General features: G+C 32.5%; 1 protein-coding gene across 1 annotated transcript; it reads right to left on the minus strand.

The window, feature by feature from the left end:
• Window positions 1-8,086: 8,086 nt before the first annotated feature.
• LOC127798007 (bidirectional sugar transporter SWEET15-like) lies at window positions 8,087-9,967 on the minus strand. Its single transcript, XM_052331281.1, has 6 exons — window positions 9,770-9,967; window positions 9,418-9,454; window positions 9,088-9,298; window positions 8,839-9,000; window positions 8,629-8,748; window positions 8,087-8,500 (listed from the first exon to the last, which is right to left on the minus strand). Exons 1-6 carry the CDS (start codon window positions 9,819-9,821, stop codon window positions 8,213-8,215), a joined length of 870 nt encoding a protein of 289 aa, XP_052187241.1. The 5' UTR covers window positions 9,822-9,967; the 3' UTR covers window positions 8,087-8,212.
• Window positions 9,968-20,578: the final 10,611 nt, after the last annotated feature.

Below are 20,578 nucleotides of genomic sequence, written 5' to 3' on the forward strand. Positions count from 1 at the left end.
TATCTTTTGTAATCATTTCAAAATCTTCTAAGATTCTCTGCAATCATTGTAAATCTTCTATAATCATTCCAAATCTTCTAATATCTTTTGTAATCATTCCAAAATCTTCTAAGATTCTCTGCAATCATTGTAAATCTTCTATAATCATTCCAAATCTTCTAATATCTTTTATATATTCATTCCAAAATCTTGTAAGATTTTCTGCAATCATTGCTATCCAAATCAAATCTTTTCTTATCCAATCAAATCTTATACAAATCTTATCCTTAAAGTCATCATGAGCCTTCATCTTATCTCTAACGTCATCATGAGACTTCATCCTTATCTCTAAAGTCATTTATGAAGCTTTTTTTCCTGAATCTCCCAAATGCCCCTAGTAAAAAGATTTCAAGAATTACACTTTGGCCCGAACTTTTGGATAATTGCACTTAGACCCTTTTCAACATGGTCCCGGGCTAATTTTTAATTGCATTTTAGTCCCTGAAAAATGGACTAATTGCGCTAATGCCCCTAATTTTTCGGTAAATTACACTTTTACCCCAACCTCAAAAATTACGATTTTGCCCCCGGCTCAAAAACTGAACTTCTCTTTAAAGACCTTTATAACCCTTTGAAATATCCCAAAACACTCTCTTTAAAATTCCGAAAAAATATCGTTTCGATCTCCCTCCGTCAATTTCGAAAAAAAACTGCACTTAGGCCCGAATCTTCGTTTTAGCTACAAACCCTTTTGTTTCTTCCAAAAACTACTGAAGGGTTACTCTATATGCCAAATATGAACTTCCTTGGGGTTCCATTGACTTCCCGGATGCCCCGTACGATAATTCGGTATTTCAGCCTAAATCACAATTGCCTTTTTTTAGCTGTACCGGGAACCGTTCCCGATCCAACTTCTTTTGATGCCTAAAATCATAACTCGTATTACTTGTCGATACTATACCATTTTTCTTGGCTATCTAAGGTCCAGGGTACTCCCTCTGACTAATTCGATCGTCTAAAGTTGCGTTAGTGTACCCTATAGTCTTATTTTTCACAAAGTCCATTTATGCCCTTCATCAAATATTATTTATGACCTCAAATCATTCTCGGGTATTACAGAGTGGTTCAGCTTTAAAAGCCTAATCCATTACTTTAGTTCTTCACTAAGGATTTTGGCAAATCAATTTTACCTTTGTAGCTTTTGAGCAAGTTCAGCTACTAAGGCTGCGTTCTCTTTGCTTTTCAATTTTCAGTTTTGAGTTTTGAATTCATTTTTAGTTTTCTGTTTTGGTAGTCTATTTTTAGAAAATTGAAAACGCGTTCTCTTTGTCATTTTAAAAAACTATTTCTTAAAACAGAAAATTAGAAAACACGTTCTCTTTGAAATTTTGAAAATAATTTTTTAATGATATTTTATTCAATAAATTTGATTATTCAGTAAATTAAAAATATTTAATATTATACATTATTAAAAAAATATCTAATTTTAAAGTTAATGAATTTTGTAATATTTTTTTCATTATAATAATAAAATATGAATAAATAAATAAATAAATGTGTTTTGAGTTTTGAGTTTGTTTTAGATGAAAACACTCAAAACAACTTTTTGTTGTTTTGAGTTTTCTTTACATTTTTTTTTGTTTTCAAAAATGCATTTTTAAAAATAGTAAAGAGGAACGCGTTTTCATTATTTTAAAAAATTGAAAACTAAAAATGACTTGAAAACAACAAAGAGAACGCAACCTAAGCTTTACACAATGTCTTTTTAAAACTTGGTTCAGGCACAACCAATGCCTTTTATAGGTTCAGGCTTAACATTTACAAATTTCATAATGAAATGTGAAAAGGATTTCCCAAGAGAAAAAGAAAATGATGCAAGTAAAATAAGATTTTATCTTGACAAATATAGAGAGATACAGAATAATGAATTACAATACATTCTATGATAAACTCAAGAAGATTGAATGTGAAGGCTTGAGAGAAGGAAAGTTCAACTCAAATGATTGTGTTGTATATGATGTTATGTTGTAACCTTTTTCTTCAGGCTCCTCCTATTTATAGTCTTTTGGCATTAAATGCAACTGTTAACTTGACATAAACAATTAGAATGTTAGTTTTATGTCATAACTGGCACTTTTTGTCTCTATAATCATCAAACAATCAATAAGAAATTCATAAAATATGCATATGATGTCTGAAGATCATTTAATGCACTGAAAGGTAAAGAAAGACTACATTTAATGCTCTATAACGACTATATTTTTCAAAATCTGATAAGTGTTACTCGAGTACAGACTGGAAATTACTTGACTATATACATTTTGTAATCAATTACTTTTGATGCTTACTCGAGTACAAAGATACTTGATTATATTTGAGTCACAAAAAAATTCTTTATATACTCGATTACACAGTACTACTATTTACTCAATTACAAAAAAATCCTTACTTGAGTACAAAATCTTTTACTCGATTAATCTTTAGGTCTAGAGACTGCTTATTTTGGACATATGTTTACTCGATTACAAAAACAATATGTTGGAGTGCAAATAGATCTTCACTCGATTACAAAAACGGTTTACTCTAGTATAAATTAGACATTACTCGACTACAACATATATTACTCGATTATTTTTATCTTGACAAAGTGTTGCATTATATACTCGAGTATAGTAACTTATTTAGTCGAGTATACTTCATCTTTACTCGATTATTCCTACATTTGTAATTGATTATTTTTAGAATTAATAAAGTATTACTCGATTACACAATCCTTTCACTCGATTAACCAAAGCTTGAAAAATCTTCTTAAGCCTTTTTTGATCATTCACATACTCGATTACCTTTAAGCTAATTACTCGATTAACTTTGAGTTGATTTGAATAAATTACTCGATTAAAACTTGACTTAAAACTTTACATATTATTCCTCATTGTTTTAGTCATCATTTTTTAACCAAATTTACTAATTTTCTCATTAAATCAAAATATCAAATTTCTCAACACTAAGGCATTCAAATATCCTTAGGCCACTTGGCTACTTTACCACCAAACCTAAGAAGTTGGGTGCCCAAAGGATTGATGAACCTTTGGGGGTTTAAGCTTAAGCAAATTGGGTCTTGACCACAATAGCAAACTAACTAGCTAAAAAGAAAAAAATGGAGAATAACTCAGACCTCCAAGTTAAAAATCAAAGAAAAAAACAAAAAAACTACCTCGAAATCCTTTAGCTAGACAACCAAAGTGTTACCACACTGTTAGGCCTTATTTTTCTGAACCAGGGCCTTATACACTTCCATCTTAGCTTGATCTTCTTCACTTTTAACTTTGAACATTCTAGTCCATTACTTGCAAAAGCTCTTCCACAGCATGGAATAAATACTCCTTGTCCACCTTCTTATAACCCTCACAAAGCTAGTTGTAAGTGGAAGTCAGTATCCAAAGCTCTCTTGAGCCTTTGCCCCAACTTTGTTTGCCTTAAAAATCCCCTTTAGCAATTGCTAATACCTTCAAGCTTGATAAGCTTGGTTGTTAGGTTAGACACCTCCAACTCTCAAACTTGAGCCTCCTGATCCCTTCTCATGAGCCTTGCAACTATGTCTCTGATTCTCAAACCTAAGCCTCTAATTCGAATACACAATTAAAGAAAGCAATTGAAGGATAATCGACCAAAATAGCCTCCAACTCTTAGATGTGCCTCTTGGATAAAAGTGTTAGGTAAGAGCCTTAGTGTAAAGATCTGTTCAAAGATCATGTAGGGGAGTCTCACTAAAGACTTTGTTGTCTTCATGAGCAACTACAAGGATTGAACCACTAACATGATCTTTAGAAAGAGACTGAGAAGTATCAGAATCACCAAAGTAGACCTCCTCATGCAAAACTTCCTCCAGTGATTCCTTCCCCTAATTAATTGACAACTTTATTATAAACAATTGGAGGAAATGAACGATAACAACCATCAAATCCTTAGCTTCGATGTTGTCAACTTTAGGAACAATGATAACTTCAAGATTACTCCCATTTGTCGAAGGGATACCTAACCTCATTCGCATCATTGTATAGGCACTAGGCCTTTAGTGACTGAGGTTCTAATAGCATTTTCCTCAACCTTTATTTGGATTTTGGCAACCAAATCATCGACTAGAAGCTCATCATCAAAAATTTCTAACAAAAAAGGACCTTCCATCGAAGTTTTATCCTTCAGTAAACCAAAGGCATTTCTAGTTCTTTTACCTCTTCCTCATCAAGATCGGAGATCACTATTTGTTTTTATTAGACCCTTGGCATAACCCTTGATGCTTCAAGGACCCCTTTCTACCTTGGCGTCAAGACTAACATGGTTAGATCAATTTCAACAACATGCTTATTGTCTTTAAGAAGGACATGCTTTGTTAGGACATTTGCCTTTCCCTTTCTTACATTCTTAATAAGGAGGGGAATGCCCTTTTAAGTTAGGGAAGTCTAAAACTTCCGTCCTTTATGAATCAAGAAACAACAACTATGAGAAAATGAAAGCATATTAAAGAAAAAGAAATCATAAAAAGAAACAAGACATACATCGCCTACCTTGTAATCCATAACCTATTAAGAAAGGCTTAGTAAAGATCTCTTTTTTGAACTCCTTGAATTAACTTCAAGTGTTAAACGACCACATTACCTTATTCCAAACTTCTTTGTTGAACGAAGCCTTGTGCTTTCTCCAAATAGTACATTTATTCTAAGTAAGCCAGACATTCTCCAAAGGTTCAGCAACTTAGGGACAAATAAAAATGAAGGCATCATTCTAATTATCGGATACTTTGAACCTCCACTGAGGATTAGCTCCTCGAAATCATGCTTTGAATGTCGAGGATGGCGATGCTTCTTTAATGAAAAGTAAATGCAACACCGAAATCTCTAACTATATTAAAGTAGAATTGGAACTTGACTAAGGTAGCCTGCACATCAACAACAAAGTAGACTATTAGGAAGGCTATCAGGTAGCGCCAAACATAAAGATACAATTGGATAAGGGGTTATACCAAGTTGACAAAAAAAGTCTTGTACCTGATAACAAGGTGATAAGTGAAACCCATAGTTAAAGACATGAATGGAGATGTAGATTCTCCTTGTAACATGATGACAAACATGAAGGTTGGTGTTGATCTGAACCACCCAACTATCAAGAATCTCATATTTGCTTAGAAAATGATACAAACATAGCAATGTCACTAACACCCAAGAGAGGGGTGAATTGAGTTATTTAAAAAATCTAACTTGAGTGAATATCAAAATGAAATGCTATAAGAAATAATAACAGGAGACCACAATTTATAGTGGTTCGACCTTTCAAGCCCAGTCTACTATCTTAACTCCTCACTAAGGATTTTGCAAACCAATCTATATATCACCCCCTACTTAATCAAGTAGGTCCTCTAGTCCAAGACTATGAAGAAATACAACCTCCTATCACTCGAATAGGCCGTCAAGCTTACAAACTTGGAAGATAAAATACAATGATAAATAAATTTGAAACTCTAAGAGCTTATGCTCTTAGTTACACATTCTCTCGAAGTAAACTACAAGGCTGAAAATAAGATTAAACAAATGAAGAACAGAGCCTCGATACAATAGAGAGTGAGAGAACAGAAAATTTAAAGCACGATGATCTTGAATGCTCGATAGGTATAGAATTGAATGTTCTTCAGCAGCTTTAAATGATCCTTCGACCACCTATTTATAGATGATGGTGCTTGGAGACAAAAATATAGCCGTTGATGGTAGTTGGGCGAGCATTTAATGCTGACAAAACTAGCCGTTATTTGATTCAGAGTAACAAACTGTCGACAGACAAAATTGGTTAGTCGACAAACTTATAATATGAAAAAGAACATAGTCGACCGATTAAACTTTTTGTCGACAAACTTGAAAACCAAATACTGTTAGTCAACAAAAGCTGATAGCTTAGTTGACATATTAAGGCCAATGAAGAATCATATAAATGTACACACACTGATAGTCGACAAAATCCATATCTTAGTCAACAAAATGAGATTCACAAAAAAAATATGCAAAGTGGCTTACTGTTAGTTGACAGAAGCAAGGCTTTCTGTTGATAGATGCAATTTTTTTTAACACTGGTAGTTAATAGATGCAAGCTTCTCTGTCAACAAATCCAAGGCAAAAACATGAACTTAGTCGACTACTTTAGAAAATGCTAGCTTTTGAAGATACCTCTTTTAATCTTGGTTCTTTTTGAAGACTTATGATTTTTTGGTAACACTTGAAGTATGATTTCTCATGTTTGGAGAATAATTTGAATGATAATGCTTTGTTTTTTCAATCTCCTAAAACATGTTTTAATGCTTTCTTTGAAATACATAATTGATGCTCTCTTGAAAACTTCTTTGATACTTAAGACTTGATAACACTTCTTTGAGATTTTGAAATATAACAAATGCTCTAAGAATATGTATGCCACATGAAATTATTGAAATTGATTTTTGAGACATTTAGAAGCAAGCACTTTAAGTTTGAATTTTTGACATATAACTTGTCATTTTCAAAACACTTCTTACAAGAGTAAAATATCATAAAACCCCTATTGCTGCTCTTTTGTCATCCATTAAGTCTTGATATCCTTAGTCAGATATTTGTTCCAAGTAATGAGTCACAGACTATCAACATTTACTTACCCTTGGGATTCCATCAGGAATGAAAACAAAGAAACAAGAAAGAAAGCAAATGATGGATCGAAAAAGGAAGTTAAGTTGGGAGAAAATGCACACAAAAAATAAAAAAGAAGAAAAATGATGTATATATTTATATCAAAGAGGAGAACATGATAGTGTGGATTCTTAGGAAAATTAACTAATCATTGGTGCATTTTTCTAGAGAAATTAGGCATGCATGTAGTCTTGCGTGCATACGATAACCTCTCATGGTCGAAATTATCATTGAGATCATATGCATCACACCAGCCCACCTTAACCAAGCTATTCTCAACCTCGACTCATTTAATTAAGCCACCCTTAACCTCAAACCTCTTAACCTAGCCATCTTCAGCCTTTATCACCTACTTGAGCCTAGCTTAGCCCAAGCTAGGTGTCTTCTACAGACCGAAGAACAAATCAATGATCATGCTCAAGGTTGAATTACCTAATTCGACTAGGATTCTCTCCTAAAATTATGTGATATGTTCAACCATGATCTAAGATTACTTCTTACAATCCAACAATCAATCAAAATCCTAACAAATTTGGGATAAACCCTTTCTTAATCTTCAAATAATAAGTCAAATCTCTTCAAGTTTGTCTAGGGTAATTATTCTTAAACATGGTCTAATAAGGAGACCTATAATGTTAATTTAGGATGATTTCTAAATTACTATAAATATAGGAAGATCTCTCCTTTGGAATAAGCATTTGCAATTGCTATCTTTAGCTTTCTTGCTCATCTGTGATTGCTCCACATCTGCTTACACATCAATCCTAACTAGGCACTTTCATTATTATTTTTTCTTCACAGAAGCTCAACTCAAGGGTATGATTATGAAGGTCAAGGCTTTTTTTTTTTTGCCTTGTACATTCTCTTGAGATTATCGCCCTTGTGCGGTCCCCCACCGCTCGTACCCTCGATTTTGACAGAAGAGATAAATCGCAGGTAAAAACTTTGCATTACTGTGCAAGGTAATGAGTTAAATCCATGACCTACTACTATGAATCCCAACTTATCATGGCTCAACCATTTGACCTGTACCCTAGAAGCTCCTTGTACATTCTCTTTCTAAATATATTGGTGGTTAATTTTGTGAATCATTACACTATCACTCATTAAGCCTACATCTGGTATTTTTGCGTCCAACTATGATATTCTTAGAGAAAATATATAACTTTTTGATTGACTCATAGTATTTCAACTTGTGCTTGATTTTGGTTTTGAATTTTGTCTGGATTATCCTATCTCTCCAATTTTTCCAATTAACCTGAATGATGATCATTTGCTGTGGGATTTTTCTTGTAGATCGGCTTGCCCTCGTCCTATAGGACTGTAGATAGATTCATTTTCATAGCAAACCAATCTCAAACGTACCATAATATTAGCACACCAATAGTAAACCCGCAGGGGAAGACTGCATATATATATATATATATATATTGGGGAGAAAAAAAAGCCCCAAACCGTGAGGAATTTCTTGGGGTCGGCGAGAGAGAAGACAACAAAAGCATAACTAGATGAGTGAATGATCAGATCGATCAAGCCACAGGCTGCGCATTTGGTTCCCCAGATTCATCAGAGGCTAAAATCACAATTATATTCTCTTGACTATGATCTGTTGCTTCATGCATCTCCTTCTCATCTTTTGTCACACCTTTATCATTTCCACCATCAATAGGATGCACTTCAGAATTTGCCAATATGACCACATTGATCGTGTTTTCTGGTAGCTTTTCATCCCTTAGTTCGACTGCCTTTGTATTCCTGTATATCCCGTATAGCAGCATCTGAAGCAGCCCCAAGAAGAAACCCACTACGTTTGGGAGCTATGCTTTGTGAAACATTTATACACCCAAAGAGAATCGCAATGAGAAATTAGTAAATATGAATAATATGAATGGCTAGGGCTGGTTTTCCTGGTCACCTACACAGATTAGTAGATTACTCTGCTCACCTCAACAAACAAATCCTTCCGCAGTAGGCCATAAACAAACCACATAACCGCGCTCAGAGTGAGGAAGAAAGACAAGGTAAATGGCATGAACTCCACACTGCGAGTTCGAACAACCTGAAACTGCAGATCAAAAGAATATGGGAAGAGAGTGAGAGAAAGACACAACTGTTCAAAATTCTGTCTTAGATATATGTATAATCAAGTCCTCACCACAATGCTTAATGGTGCCGCGAAAGTGCCGACAGAGATTGTAGCACAAGACCACCCAACAACTAGAACCCGGTTAGAGCCTTTAACCAGAAAGAGCGTAAGGAGAAGGATCCCAGAGAAGACTCCCGCGTTCAGAGAAGCAAGTAGCTTGAAAGTATGGTTCTGTACGTAGTCCAAAAATTAATTCATACTTACAGGTAGAGGTTTTGAAGATTATGGTTCGCCGTGATCAGATAAATAGTTACCCACCCTGGCCTTTTTTGGAGCGTAACCAAGGTATATGATCAGATAAATAGTCTCTATGATGCATCCGAATGAGTTGATGGAGATGAGAAGAATTGCATCTGATCCGAGCAAGGCGTAGTACATCCACAGCATGGCGCTGAACAAGGCGCACACATATGGTAGAGATTGGAATCCTAAGGTTGATTTTCTTCTGTGTATTTCGATGAATGTTGGCCTGCAAATGAATATAAAATTAAGCACACGCACATACAATCTTCAGATTGTTTCACAAATGAAAGAACCGAATCATATAAGTATGTAGTTGAGATATATAGAACAACAGCAGATACTTACAATGGAGCTAGGTACACGAAGACTGAAATAATGTTACCTACAACGTCAAAGGAAATTTTTTTTTTATCAGTGTTTCAAATATGTAAACCAAAAAGCATAATATGGTTTAAATTTCATTTTTCCAAAGTAATAGAGGGTGAGTCAAACACAGGATCTGGGGCATGCATCTAAGTTTCATAGAACTCGAACTTGAAATCTTGAACTCACTAATTCAACTACCTATCATTAGACTACCACCACATAGATCGATGGTTTAAAAGTTCTTACTACAAGAGCAACATAATGGGAAAACTAAATCTTAACTACATATACAAATTCCATAAAAAGTAATAAGTAAAAACACCAAACGTACCTAAGACACCAAACGTAAAAAGTAATGAATGCTGGAATCCAGACATGGCCATATATGATCTTCTTGATCAAACTTTCTGTCCTCTCTCTCTCTCTCTCTCTCTCTCTAGATCTAACAAAATTGGCTTAAGCTGGGTCTCTGATGAGACCCTAGCTTTTGTTTCATATGGCCAATGCTAAGGCAGATGGTGATGCTGGACATATATATATATATATATATATAAATGGTGAAATTGTCTAGCTAGGCCGTGTAGAATTGGTTGAACAGAACCAATTTATATAGAGGAATTAAGGCGAGAAGAGAGTGTGGAGATTGAACAAAGCTAGTAGGTGGCACACGATAAATATCATTCACCCAACTTACCCCCTTCCCTTGTTTATCTCAGTTTCATGCCTTCCCAATCGCGTGTCATCTAAATACAATCTTTATATATTTAAAGTTTAAAAGTAGGATAGTTTGTAAAAGAATTTTTCCTCCCAAAATTTGCATTAATTATTAAAAATAACAATAATTAAATGCTTGTGTTTTTTAATAAATTAAAGATAGTAATTAAATTAAAAAATTAAGCATGGGTTTCGAATACTATTTATAATATTTATTTATAACTTAATTTTAAATTGAATTAATCTTCTCATCAATTAATTAAAAATATTTATAATATTATTTTTGATTAATTCCTCAATTAATCCCTCAATCAATCAAAAATAAATATTATTTCTGAAGAATATGAATAGACAACTTAAACTATTAATTAAGTCATAAAAAATTATTCATTTATATAAAATAAAAATAATTTGCATTTAGTACTTATTATTCCAAAGTAATTGGAGATCTCCTATAAAGTACCTTGAAACTTTTCATTATCAATTAAATAAATGTTATTAATAGAGAATTTCAATAGATAATTTAAATTATTAATTAAGTCATGTATAGATATATAATTTCTCAATAAATTAAAAATAAATATTTTTTTATAAATATTATTAATCAAAATATTTATAATATTATTTTTGATTAATTCCTAAATTATTAAAAAATATATGAAAATATATGAATTTTTCAATGTTAATTAAGATTTAACATATCACATTTGCAAGACTATGCAAAAAAATTAATACATAATGAAAGAAAAATAAGTCAAAATTCATATTTCAAAATTTTGTTATCATTGCAAAAATTAAATTTCAAGATCAGAAATTAAAAATTTCAAATGAATTTTTTATTAGCATTGAAAAATCCATGTTTCCTTACATTTAGAAGTTTTAATTTATATTTATAATTTATAAATAAATATATAATATAATAAATAATTTTATTTTAATAATTAATTAATCATTACCTTTAATTTAATGCAAGACCAATGCATGAGTTTTTCAATACTAATTCAGATTTAAGATGTTGTATTTTCAAGACTAATATATAAATTTTTTAATATTAATTAAAATTTAATTTTTAAATTTATTGTGATTACATCTCTCTCTCGTGCATCGCACTGGTGAACACTAGTTAATGCTAATATAGCTCAATAGTATGTCATAACACAAATTAAGTCCTTTGACGATTCAATGTGTGTAACGTCTATAACTCTCTCATGCAATCTTATGACCCCATCTTATAAGCTATAGTGTGCATGCACTCATCTTTTCTTAGGTTAGGAAGAGATTAATTATTTTATAAAACTTGAGATAAAACAATATTCAAATGTAGCTCTCTTTTTAATAAGTAATTTCCCTAAATATAAATATATTACTTTTAGCTGTTGCTCTGTAGGAAAATATATGTAGTATAAAGAAATTAAACACCCCCAAATGCATGTCTTTTGTAGTCAGCTAGCCCTTAATTAACCTTAAATTGTCCATGTTAAGATATCTCGTGGTTGATTGTCTGCTGGTCTTGCTTGAACGTGTGTGTGTGCACAAGCATGGTTGAGTGCCTTATTGTTATATATATATATGTGATTAAAGGGATGGGGGGTCTGACTATCTTCTTTGTGAAGGCAAGGCACCCTGTAGGATCAATCTACCAGCTTAATTAATTACGTAATTATTATATGTATATTATAAAATACAACAACAAAAAATAGATTAATTATTGCATATATATATATATGTCATATATAAGAATGCAAAGCGCCTTTGCTTTAGGATTGAGAAGCTTGTCTTTCTATATATCTATATATATATATATATAATGTCGCCATGAATCTATCCCAAGTTTTCATATTTGTTCTTCCATTTTTGTTATGGCCAATGTTTTAAAAAGTGGACTGGAGAGCGAACTGACCTATTAATTGGGTCACCGGTTAGTTGGCCTGACCGATTAAACCGGAGTGGTCCGATCAGATGATGTCATATATATATTTTATAATTAAATAATATATATATTAAATATATATTTTAATATATATTTAAAATACTAATATTCTATATATTATTATAAGAAATGTTATTATTAACTAATATACAACTAATATTTTATATATAATTGTTATATATGTTATTACAGAATTAATTAATAATTAAAAATTTAAAAATGAATGAGGGGTGAAAAAAATCGGGATCAATCTGGTTCCCAGTTCACTGGTCCAACCAAATTTTGACCGATTTTGATCGGGTTGAAAGATGTTTGACTTTTTAAGTTAAATCGAACCGGATAAGCTACCGATTTTTGGTTAAACCGATCCGACTAGCCGATCCAGTTCAATTTTTAAAACATTGGTTATAGCTTCAACGTTTACATCTCTGCATATATATGTATATATGATGAAGCAGGGGCGGATTTAAGGGGGCAGCCACGAGCTGCAGCCCCTCCCCCTCTCCCCCGATTCAGCCATCTTCCAGATTTGTCTTGTAGATCTGGCCTATTTAGAAAAAAAAAAAACTGAAATACTCATAGATCTGGAGACTATCTTCCTCCCAGTTTTACTCCTAGATCCACCCCTCTTATGTAGATTTGTGACAAGTTAATTAATTTCACTTGCTATTATTGGAATTTGTCAATTGCCTATGCTAGCTAACTAGTGATTGTACAATTAAACAAATTCTTCTTACAACTGTCCATTAAGTTGGATGAGTATTGGAGTGAAGAACGCGGACTATCTATTAATTAATTATTGTTACATATATATAGTTAGTGGTTGGTGTGTGTATATATATGGGCAGATAGATAGATAAATATCGAAAAAGCATTATTGGTGATCATGATTGGCATGCAACGGGAGCCCAATATATTATATATATATACATGGTGATCATCAACACGCAAGTCCTGGCTTCAACCTTAAGAACAATAATGGCTGATCTTCTAATTAACAATATTAATTTCTTCTATATATTATAAGCCCGATATATATAAATACATACATATATAGCAAAGTGCAGTCGTTTTACGTGAATTTGTCAAATTGTCAGGAATGGAAGGATATGAAGAGTGGACACTGTAAACTTCTTTGATTAATGATGGTCCAACGTTTCCGTTTCCATTTTGTGGCAGGGATCGATGTTAATTAAGCTGCAAGTGTAATTTTTTAATTGATTATGGTCCAAACATTTTCAACAATGTTAGCTCATCGATTGAGTTCTAAAGTGATAATGGATACACCTTCTTGATGAAAAAACGTACATATGTGCACATGATTTGGTCCTTAGACTTAATCATTATTTTCTCTTCATCATACACCACCATTTGGGTGTTCTATAGAGTTTGAAAATACCAAAATCAACAGAAAACGTGAAAGAATAACAATAGTTGGAGCTAATCCATGATCCATTTTTCATATTGATCTAAATGTTATTAGATGTTTGTAGCATGTTAGACCAGTTTATTTGTCTAATAGTTGGTATGAGAATCATTATTTGTCTTTGCCTTAACTTTTTCAAAATTCTAGAAAAGAATTTTAGAAATAGATTTCTTTGAAGTTTTGATTTGATCTGCAATTTTCTATAGTATTTTGATTATTTGAGTTTAGGAATATTTAGAAAAATTGTTTTCTGAATATTTTGTAATTTAAATCATCTAATTTAATGACTGAAATCATGAGATTTAATTGGATCTACTTAAGGGGTTGAAATCGGGTCGAAACGACCCGGCTGGAGGTTGAAGATTGTTATGCTGGTGTTTCAATTTAGCCATTCAGTAGGCTGATTTTTCATGGGCTGGTGCTTCAATTTGGTCATTTAGTAAATTTGTTTTTCACGGGCTTTTAAGTGGGATGGACCTTGCCTTGGATGTTTTAATTCATTATTGGTCTTACATATTTTAGCCCACTATTGGGCTTACATATTTTTTTATTTTGGGCTTGCATGTTTTAATTCATTACTAGCCTACAAAATTAAGGATAGCTGCTCGGCCATTTTTGTTAAAAAAAAAAAAAAAATTGTGATTATTTACTTCAGCTTACTTGCATGAATTAATTTATTATGTACATATTAATTTATACAATATGGTGAACGAGTTCATTTGCATAAAATTAATAATATGTGCATAATGTTATGATTTAATTATGTAATATTGTGTTTATGTTTATTGCATGATATATGAGAATATTTTTTGTGCATAATATAATATATATTGTGCATAGTTGCATTATGCAATACATATTATTCACATAAAACTTAATTTTATGCATAATATTTAAATGTCTAATGATCCATATAATTTTAATTAATTAAGAATTAGCTACAATATCCTTAATTAAATTGTAACACCCCACCTACTCAGGGCATGTTATATCTTAAGAAATTTGAAGTTTATTTTTTTATTTTTTTTGAATTACATCATTTCTGAAATTCCCTTAGAGCTATCTAGTGCTCGGTTAAATCATTCATACACTGGGTATAAAATCTTATAAAGCGGAAGCTGAAATCGAACCTGATCATAGCATTTCCTACAAAGTTAACTGAACATGGCACGTATTACAAAGTTGATACATAAGTCTTTAAAGACAATTTTAAAAGTATGTAATGCTTGAAATATCCATACTACAACATAATACGGTACACTTGCTTATTCCTTGACGACTCATGTCACTACACATCTTCGACTTTCGTACTATCACTGTAAGTCCCGATTAGAACGTTGAATATTCCAGGGGCAAAACCCGAATTAAATGATGAACCATCTGAGTAAGGTACAAGATGTTTATCATATGTGTATGCTATGTCTTACTTATCGTAGGTGTCAACTGCACCCCTCATGTTACCTACCATTTTTACGACCATCTCTTTCAAATGGGGGGTGTATGAGGGCATCCTTGGTACAGTAACAGTGCCAGTTCGTACTTTCTACGGCTATAATGCGCGTGATCAATGATATCATCGTGTATTTATGCATTTCATAGTAATGTTATGTATGCAATCTACGTGATGGATACATATCAAAGCATGTCAACATGATGAAAGCATTCCCGAAGATCAAGTTTAAACACAACCATTTATACTGTACTAAACTTGTAACATTACACTTACAATTTAAGTTGCCTCAAAAAGTGTGTCATCCTCGAAAGATGAGCTATTTCCTAATCCTCATATCCCAAGGATTCCTAAAACATTAAATTTATTTCAAAATGTTAATTTACTATTTTCTCATAATTTCTACAATTTCTCTTTATTTTTTAAGTCTTATTTTTTCAAAATTTCATAATAAATATCTAAACTTTCATATAACTCAATTTCTCTTTATTAATATTCATTAAATAATATTTCTAGCTTTCTGAAATTTTCTTGAAATTTTCTGGATTAAATTCCTATTTTTTCCTTATTTCCATAATAACAAAATCACTTAAATAAATAATTAATTTGGCATTTTCTAGAAAATTTTTCACAAAATAAGACATAAAATAAATTCTAGATTTTTTGGAAATTTTTTGCAAAATTTTTCTATTTTCTTTTTATTTTTCTTCTTTTCTTTTCTTTTCTTTTTTTTTCTTCTTTCCTGGCGGGCGCCTGCAAGCCACGCGCCTTCTTCCTACTCGCAGGCGTGTGGCTGCACGCGCCCTATTGGTGTGTCTTCTCCGGTGGCTACTTCTCCGTCGGTGACGCTCCGACTTCTCCAAACCTCGAAGAAGCTCTCTCTCCCCCCTAATTTCGACTTCCCGAACCCAAAAACAGCTTTAAAACTTTGGAAAACCAACTGAAAGTACCTCAATTTCGCAATCGAAGGCGCGGTTCCAACGGCTTGCGCAATTTTTCGGCAAGCTCAATTCTCCTTCTCCGCTGCTCCGTTGGCCACCAAACGCTCTAGAAACCTTGCCCACGATACAAGGATCAAAACCCCACTCCCAAAACTCTCAAACGTTGCCCCAAATGCCCGATCTATGAAGTAAACAAATTCTGGTGAAGGTCTCGCTCGAACTCGACTATTTATAGCCAAAACTCGACGTGTCTTGTCCCATCACAGCACCTACGTGTCCTAGAAGGCCATCCCGATGTCCTTTGAAGCATTAATAGCCTCCCTCACCTCTGGTAATTGCTTGTAGGCGCGGCCAGAGCATGGTCGCGCGTCTGCTCCGATTTTTTCTAGATTTTTTTCTTTTTATATATATATAATATACATATACACGAATTTAACATATATAATATACATATATACATATAACAATATGAAAAAATCCCAATTTTTAATACATACTATTTATATAATTTCTGGTATATTTTAACTATAATTATACTATATACTTTAACTATGATTAAACTATATACATAAATTAATTACATACAACTAAATTTATCTATATAAATAAATTTATACTTACCCCATTAAATTTACTGATAAACACATAAAATTCTAATAATTTCTCTAGGGTTTTAAATACCAAAATTCTGATTATTATTCATGATGTCCTAGGGTATTACAAAATAAAATTATATATTATGTTTAGGATCACATAAAGAATTATAGATATTAATTGTAATTAATTATACTTAATATAATATTTTTTTCCCACAAGAAATTTTATTATATTTATATAATTAATTATGATAAAATATCAAATTATTTCTTAATATTCCCACAGGAATTATGAATTAGTACATAATTTGATAGTTTTATCAAAAAATTTATTTTTGGTAGAATTATTCTTATAATGTACCCATAAATTATTAATTGAGTACATAATTTGATAATTCTATTATAAAGAACATATGAATCTGCTTGAATTAAAAATTTAGCTCACAAGCAATTTTTATGTCATTGGATTCATTTATGTATTATTTACATTGATAAAACATGCAATTTATTTAATTAGATCTCAAAATTTTGATATAAGCATTTATAGTTCATTTATACATAATGGTAAAGGGGCATTATTAATATTTATGCAGCTTCACAACTTACTAATTTCTCTAATATTCGTTGCAATATTCTTGAATTAACGAGTGATAACTTTAAGATATGTAATGAGAGAATTTTTCTCTATCTAGGGTGGATAGACATTAACTATGCAATCACTGATACCAGCACTGCAGCGGACATCGCACTTTATAAACATTGGGAGCGATCTAATTGCCTCAGCGTAATGTTCATTAAGACTAAAATTTTTGCTAGTATATGTGCTTTTGTTAATCAGTATAAAAAGGTCTAGGACTTGCTGAAAATGATTGATGATCAATTCATCACTTTAGATAAGGTACTGACAAGCACTTTAATTATGAAGTTGTCATCCTTGAGGCTTACTAGAGTGAAAAGTGAGCGTGAGCACATCATGCAGATGAGGGACATTGCGGCTCAACTTAAAAAACTCAAGATTACAATATCTGATTCATTTCTGGTGCACTATATCTCGAACACTCTTCCATCACAGTACGGGCCATTCAAAATCTCGTACAACACAAATAAGGATAAATGGTCAATCAATTAATTAACAACCATGTGTGTTTAAGAAGAAGAAAGGCTTGTGATGGAGCATAGTGAAAGTGCAATGCTAACTACAACACGGGGAAAAGGAAAATCTCAGTCCAATCAGAAGGGGAAGGGTAAAATACCAACCCAGGCTAATATTAAGGAGGAGTCAAAGTGTTTCTTCTGTAAGCAGAAGGGACACGTGAAGAAGGACTGCGCTAAATTCAAGAAATGGCTTGAAGATAAAGGTAATCCAACCTCGTTTGTTTGTTATGAATCTAATATGGTTAATGTTAATATTAACACCTTGTAGATTAACTCTGACTCTCCAATCTATATTACAAGCTCTTTGTAGGGTATGCAAAACCTAAGAAAGCTAGTGGAAAGTGAGCAAAATATCTTATCCGAAAACAAGATGGGTTCACATGTGGAGGCTATAGGGACGTGTGTTTTGACTTTAAATAGTGGTTTTGTTTTAAAATTAGATGAGACCTTTTATGTTCCAAGTTTTTCACAAAATTTGATTCAATTTTCAGACTTGTGCCTTTCGGATATTCCTTAAAATTTTCAGACATATTATTCAATTTGTTTTATAACTCTGATTGTGTTGGGAATGATATTTTGTCTGATGATCTTTATCATATTAATTTGTAAGGCAATACCACTTACAGTTTAATGCATGTTCATATTGGTACTAAAAGGTGTATTATTAACTAGAACTTCTTTATATTATGTCATTAGAGATTATGATATATTTTCATAGAGAGAATTAAAAGATTAATGAATGATAGGGTATTTAGTACTCTAGATTTTACTGTAACGACCCATTAGTGGGTCTAGGAGTTATTAGTATGTTATTTATGGGCATTGAAAATTTTGCCCTATTAAATTAAATGTTGAGAAATATTTTTATGTGGTAAAATTTATGTAAATAAATTATGTGTTTAATTTAATGAATTGAACTTTGAAATTGGGTTGAGGCTAAGTGTAAATTTTGCTGTGATTTATGGGAAGTGAAGTTGTAAGGCCATTAGGCCCTAAGATGGGTGGGCCATTTTGTTTAATTGGGCCGTTGATTTGGGCTTGGGCCCATGTGTATAAAGGGTGGTATTAAAATTAAATGAAAATGAGAATTTGTGGCAAATGACAAAAAGAGGCATGCTTTATGGAAAAATGTGAGGGCAAATGGGGAAATTCATAATTTGGAGAGATTAAAGAAAAGATGAAAGAAAGAAGAAAAATGGCAAAAGACAAAAAAAGGGATTTGATATTTATGTGTGTTTTATGTGGAAAGGGAAAAATAATAAATTCTAAGGGGATGGTTGGCAACCCATTCCTCCCCTTTTTCTCCCCATACTTCTTTGTCTCTTCCTCATTTTTCTTCTTCGCCATCTCCCAGTGGGTGCTTCTCCTTCTTCCATTTTCTCCTTCTTCTTTTTTTTTTTCTTCATCTTCTTAATTGAAGCTTCAAGATGGAGTATTTTCAAATTTTAAGAAGGGCAAGCTTCTTCTTCGATTCAAGCATAATCATAGGCAAGTTCTCCTTGCATTTTTATTTTCTTCATGCAAGCTTGCCTTCTTCTTCATTGTGATGTCGAAATGCTTCATGGTTCTTCATCTTCTCATTGTTAAAATTATTTTTGGTATTCGTTGTATATTTTCTTCAAACTATATGTTATGTCAAAACTTTTGTTGGGTCTTGGTGTTAGTCTCGTTGGGGCTTGTTCACCCCATTTTTCATTCAAGGAATGGAATTTGTGGGTTAGGAAGCTAGTGGTGGTTGTTTTGGGGTGTTTTGGATCCCTTTCGTGTATTCTGTGTGCGTTGAGTCGACTAATTTTAGGATTTAATCGACTTAACAGAGGCCTGTTTTATCAGATTTTGGTGCCAACCCTCAGCCCCAATCGACTAAGCAAAAGTCAACTATTCCTTCCAAAAGTTGACTATTCCTTCCATTAGTTGATTATTCCCTTCTATTAATCGACTATTCTCTTTATTTCAACACTACGCATGTTGCATTATTTTGATCATAACTTTTGATGTAGAAGTCAAAATTAAGATCCATTTAAAGCCTCATAAACTAGACTTCGAGGGCTTCGATTTGATATATAATTCCATATACTTTGGTTATGATTTGAGTTGGTCAAGGCTTTCCTCAACCCAATTAAGCATGATTGTTGATCTAAGTTGCTATTAATTGCTTTCTCTAGCATCACTCAATCCTCTAAAATGCTAGGATGCTATTGAAGATATGCATATGTGCATGCATGGGCTCATGAGTAAATATGTTATTGAAATGTTTAAATGTGTATGATGTTCATGATGTGTACATCTTTATAATGGAGCATGTATGTTATACTTATATGAGATCCCATGAGTATTGCATAGCATTATTATTTGCGCCCCTATTACAATTATTTTTGGCGCGGCGGCTATATTCCTCAAATGAGAAAAGAAAAGGATATCTTATGGAGCGCCTGACGTGAGTGAGGTAGCCATATAGCCTGGTAGGCGATACTCAAGCCAATGAGTGGCAATTGATTTATATATATATATGTATGCATACATGCATGTGAATAAATGGCTTTGAGAGACGAGGTGATCCATGTATATGGAAGGCCGTGTGAGTCAATGCGATGTATGGACGTATATGTGATTATGGGAGATCATGAAATGTTGCATAAATCCATAATGATGATGTTATGGATTAGTATTAATAATGGGAATTAAATGATAGGTTTTAAATTGTATTGGGAAGTCGGGTGTACTCTATTTATGTTATCCATCCCTTCATTCTTGTTTCCGTTATTATATATGTTTACTTCCCAAGTTTTATGGCTTACTTTGAAATATGGATTTTGATGAAACATAAGAAAGTCTATTTCATTAAGGATGTTGTTGTCCAGTCTAGAAAGCATAAACCTAATTGGTGTCTAGATGTCAGGTAATGATTTTCTTTGGCTCTGAGTTATT

This window comes from Diospyros lotus, chromosome 3 (assembly GCF_014633365.1).
Source record: "Diospyros lotus cultivar Yz01 chromosome 3, ASM1463336v1, whole genome shotgun sequence".
Classification (NCBI taxonomy): domain Eukaryota; kingdom Viridiplantae; phylum Streptophyta; class Magnoliopsida; order Ericales; family Ebenaceae; genus Diospyros; species Diospyros lotus.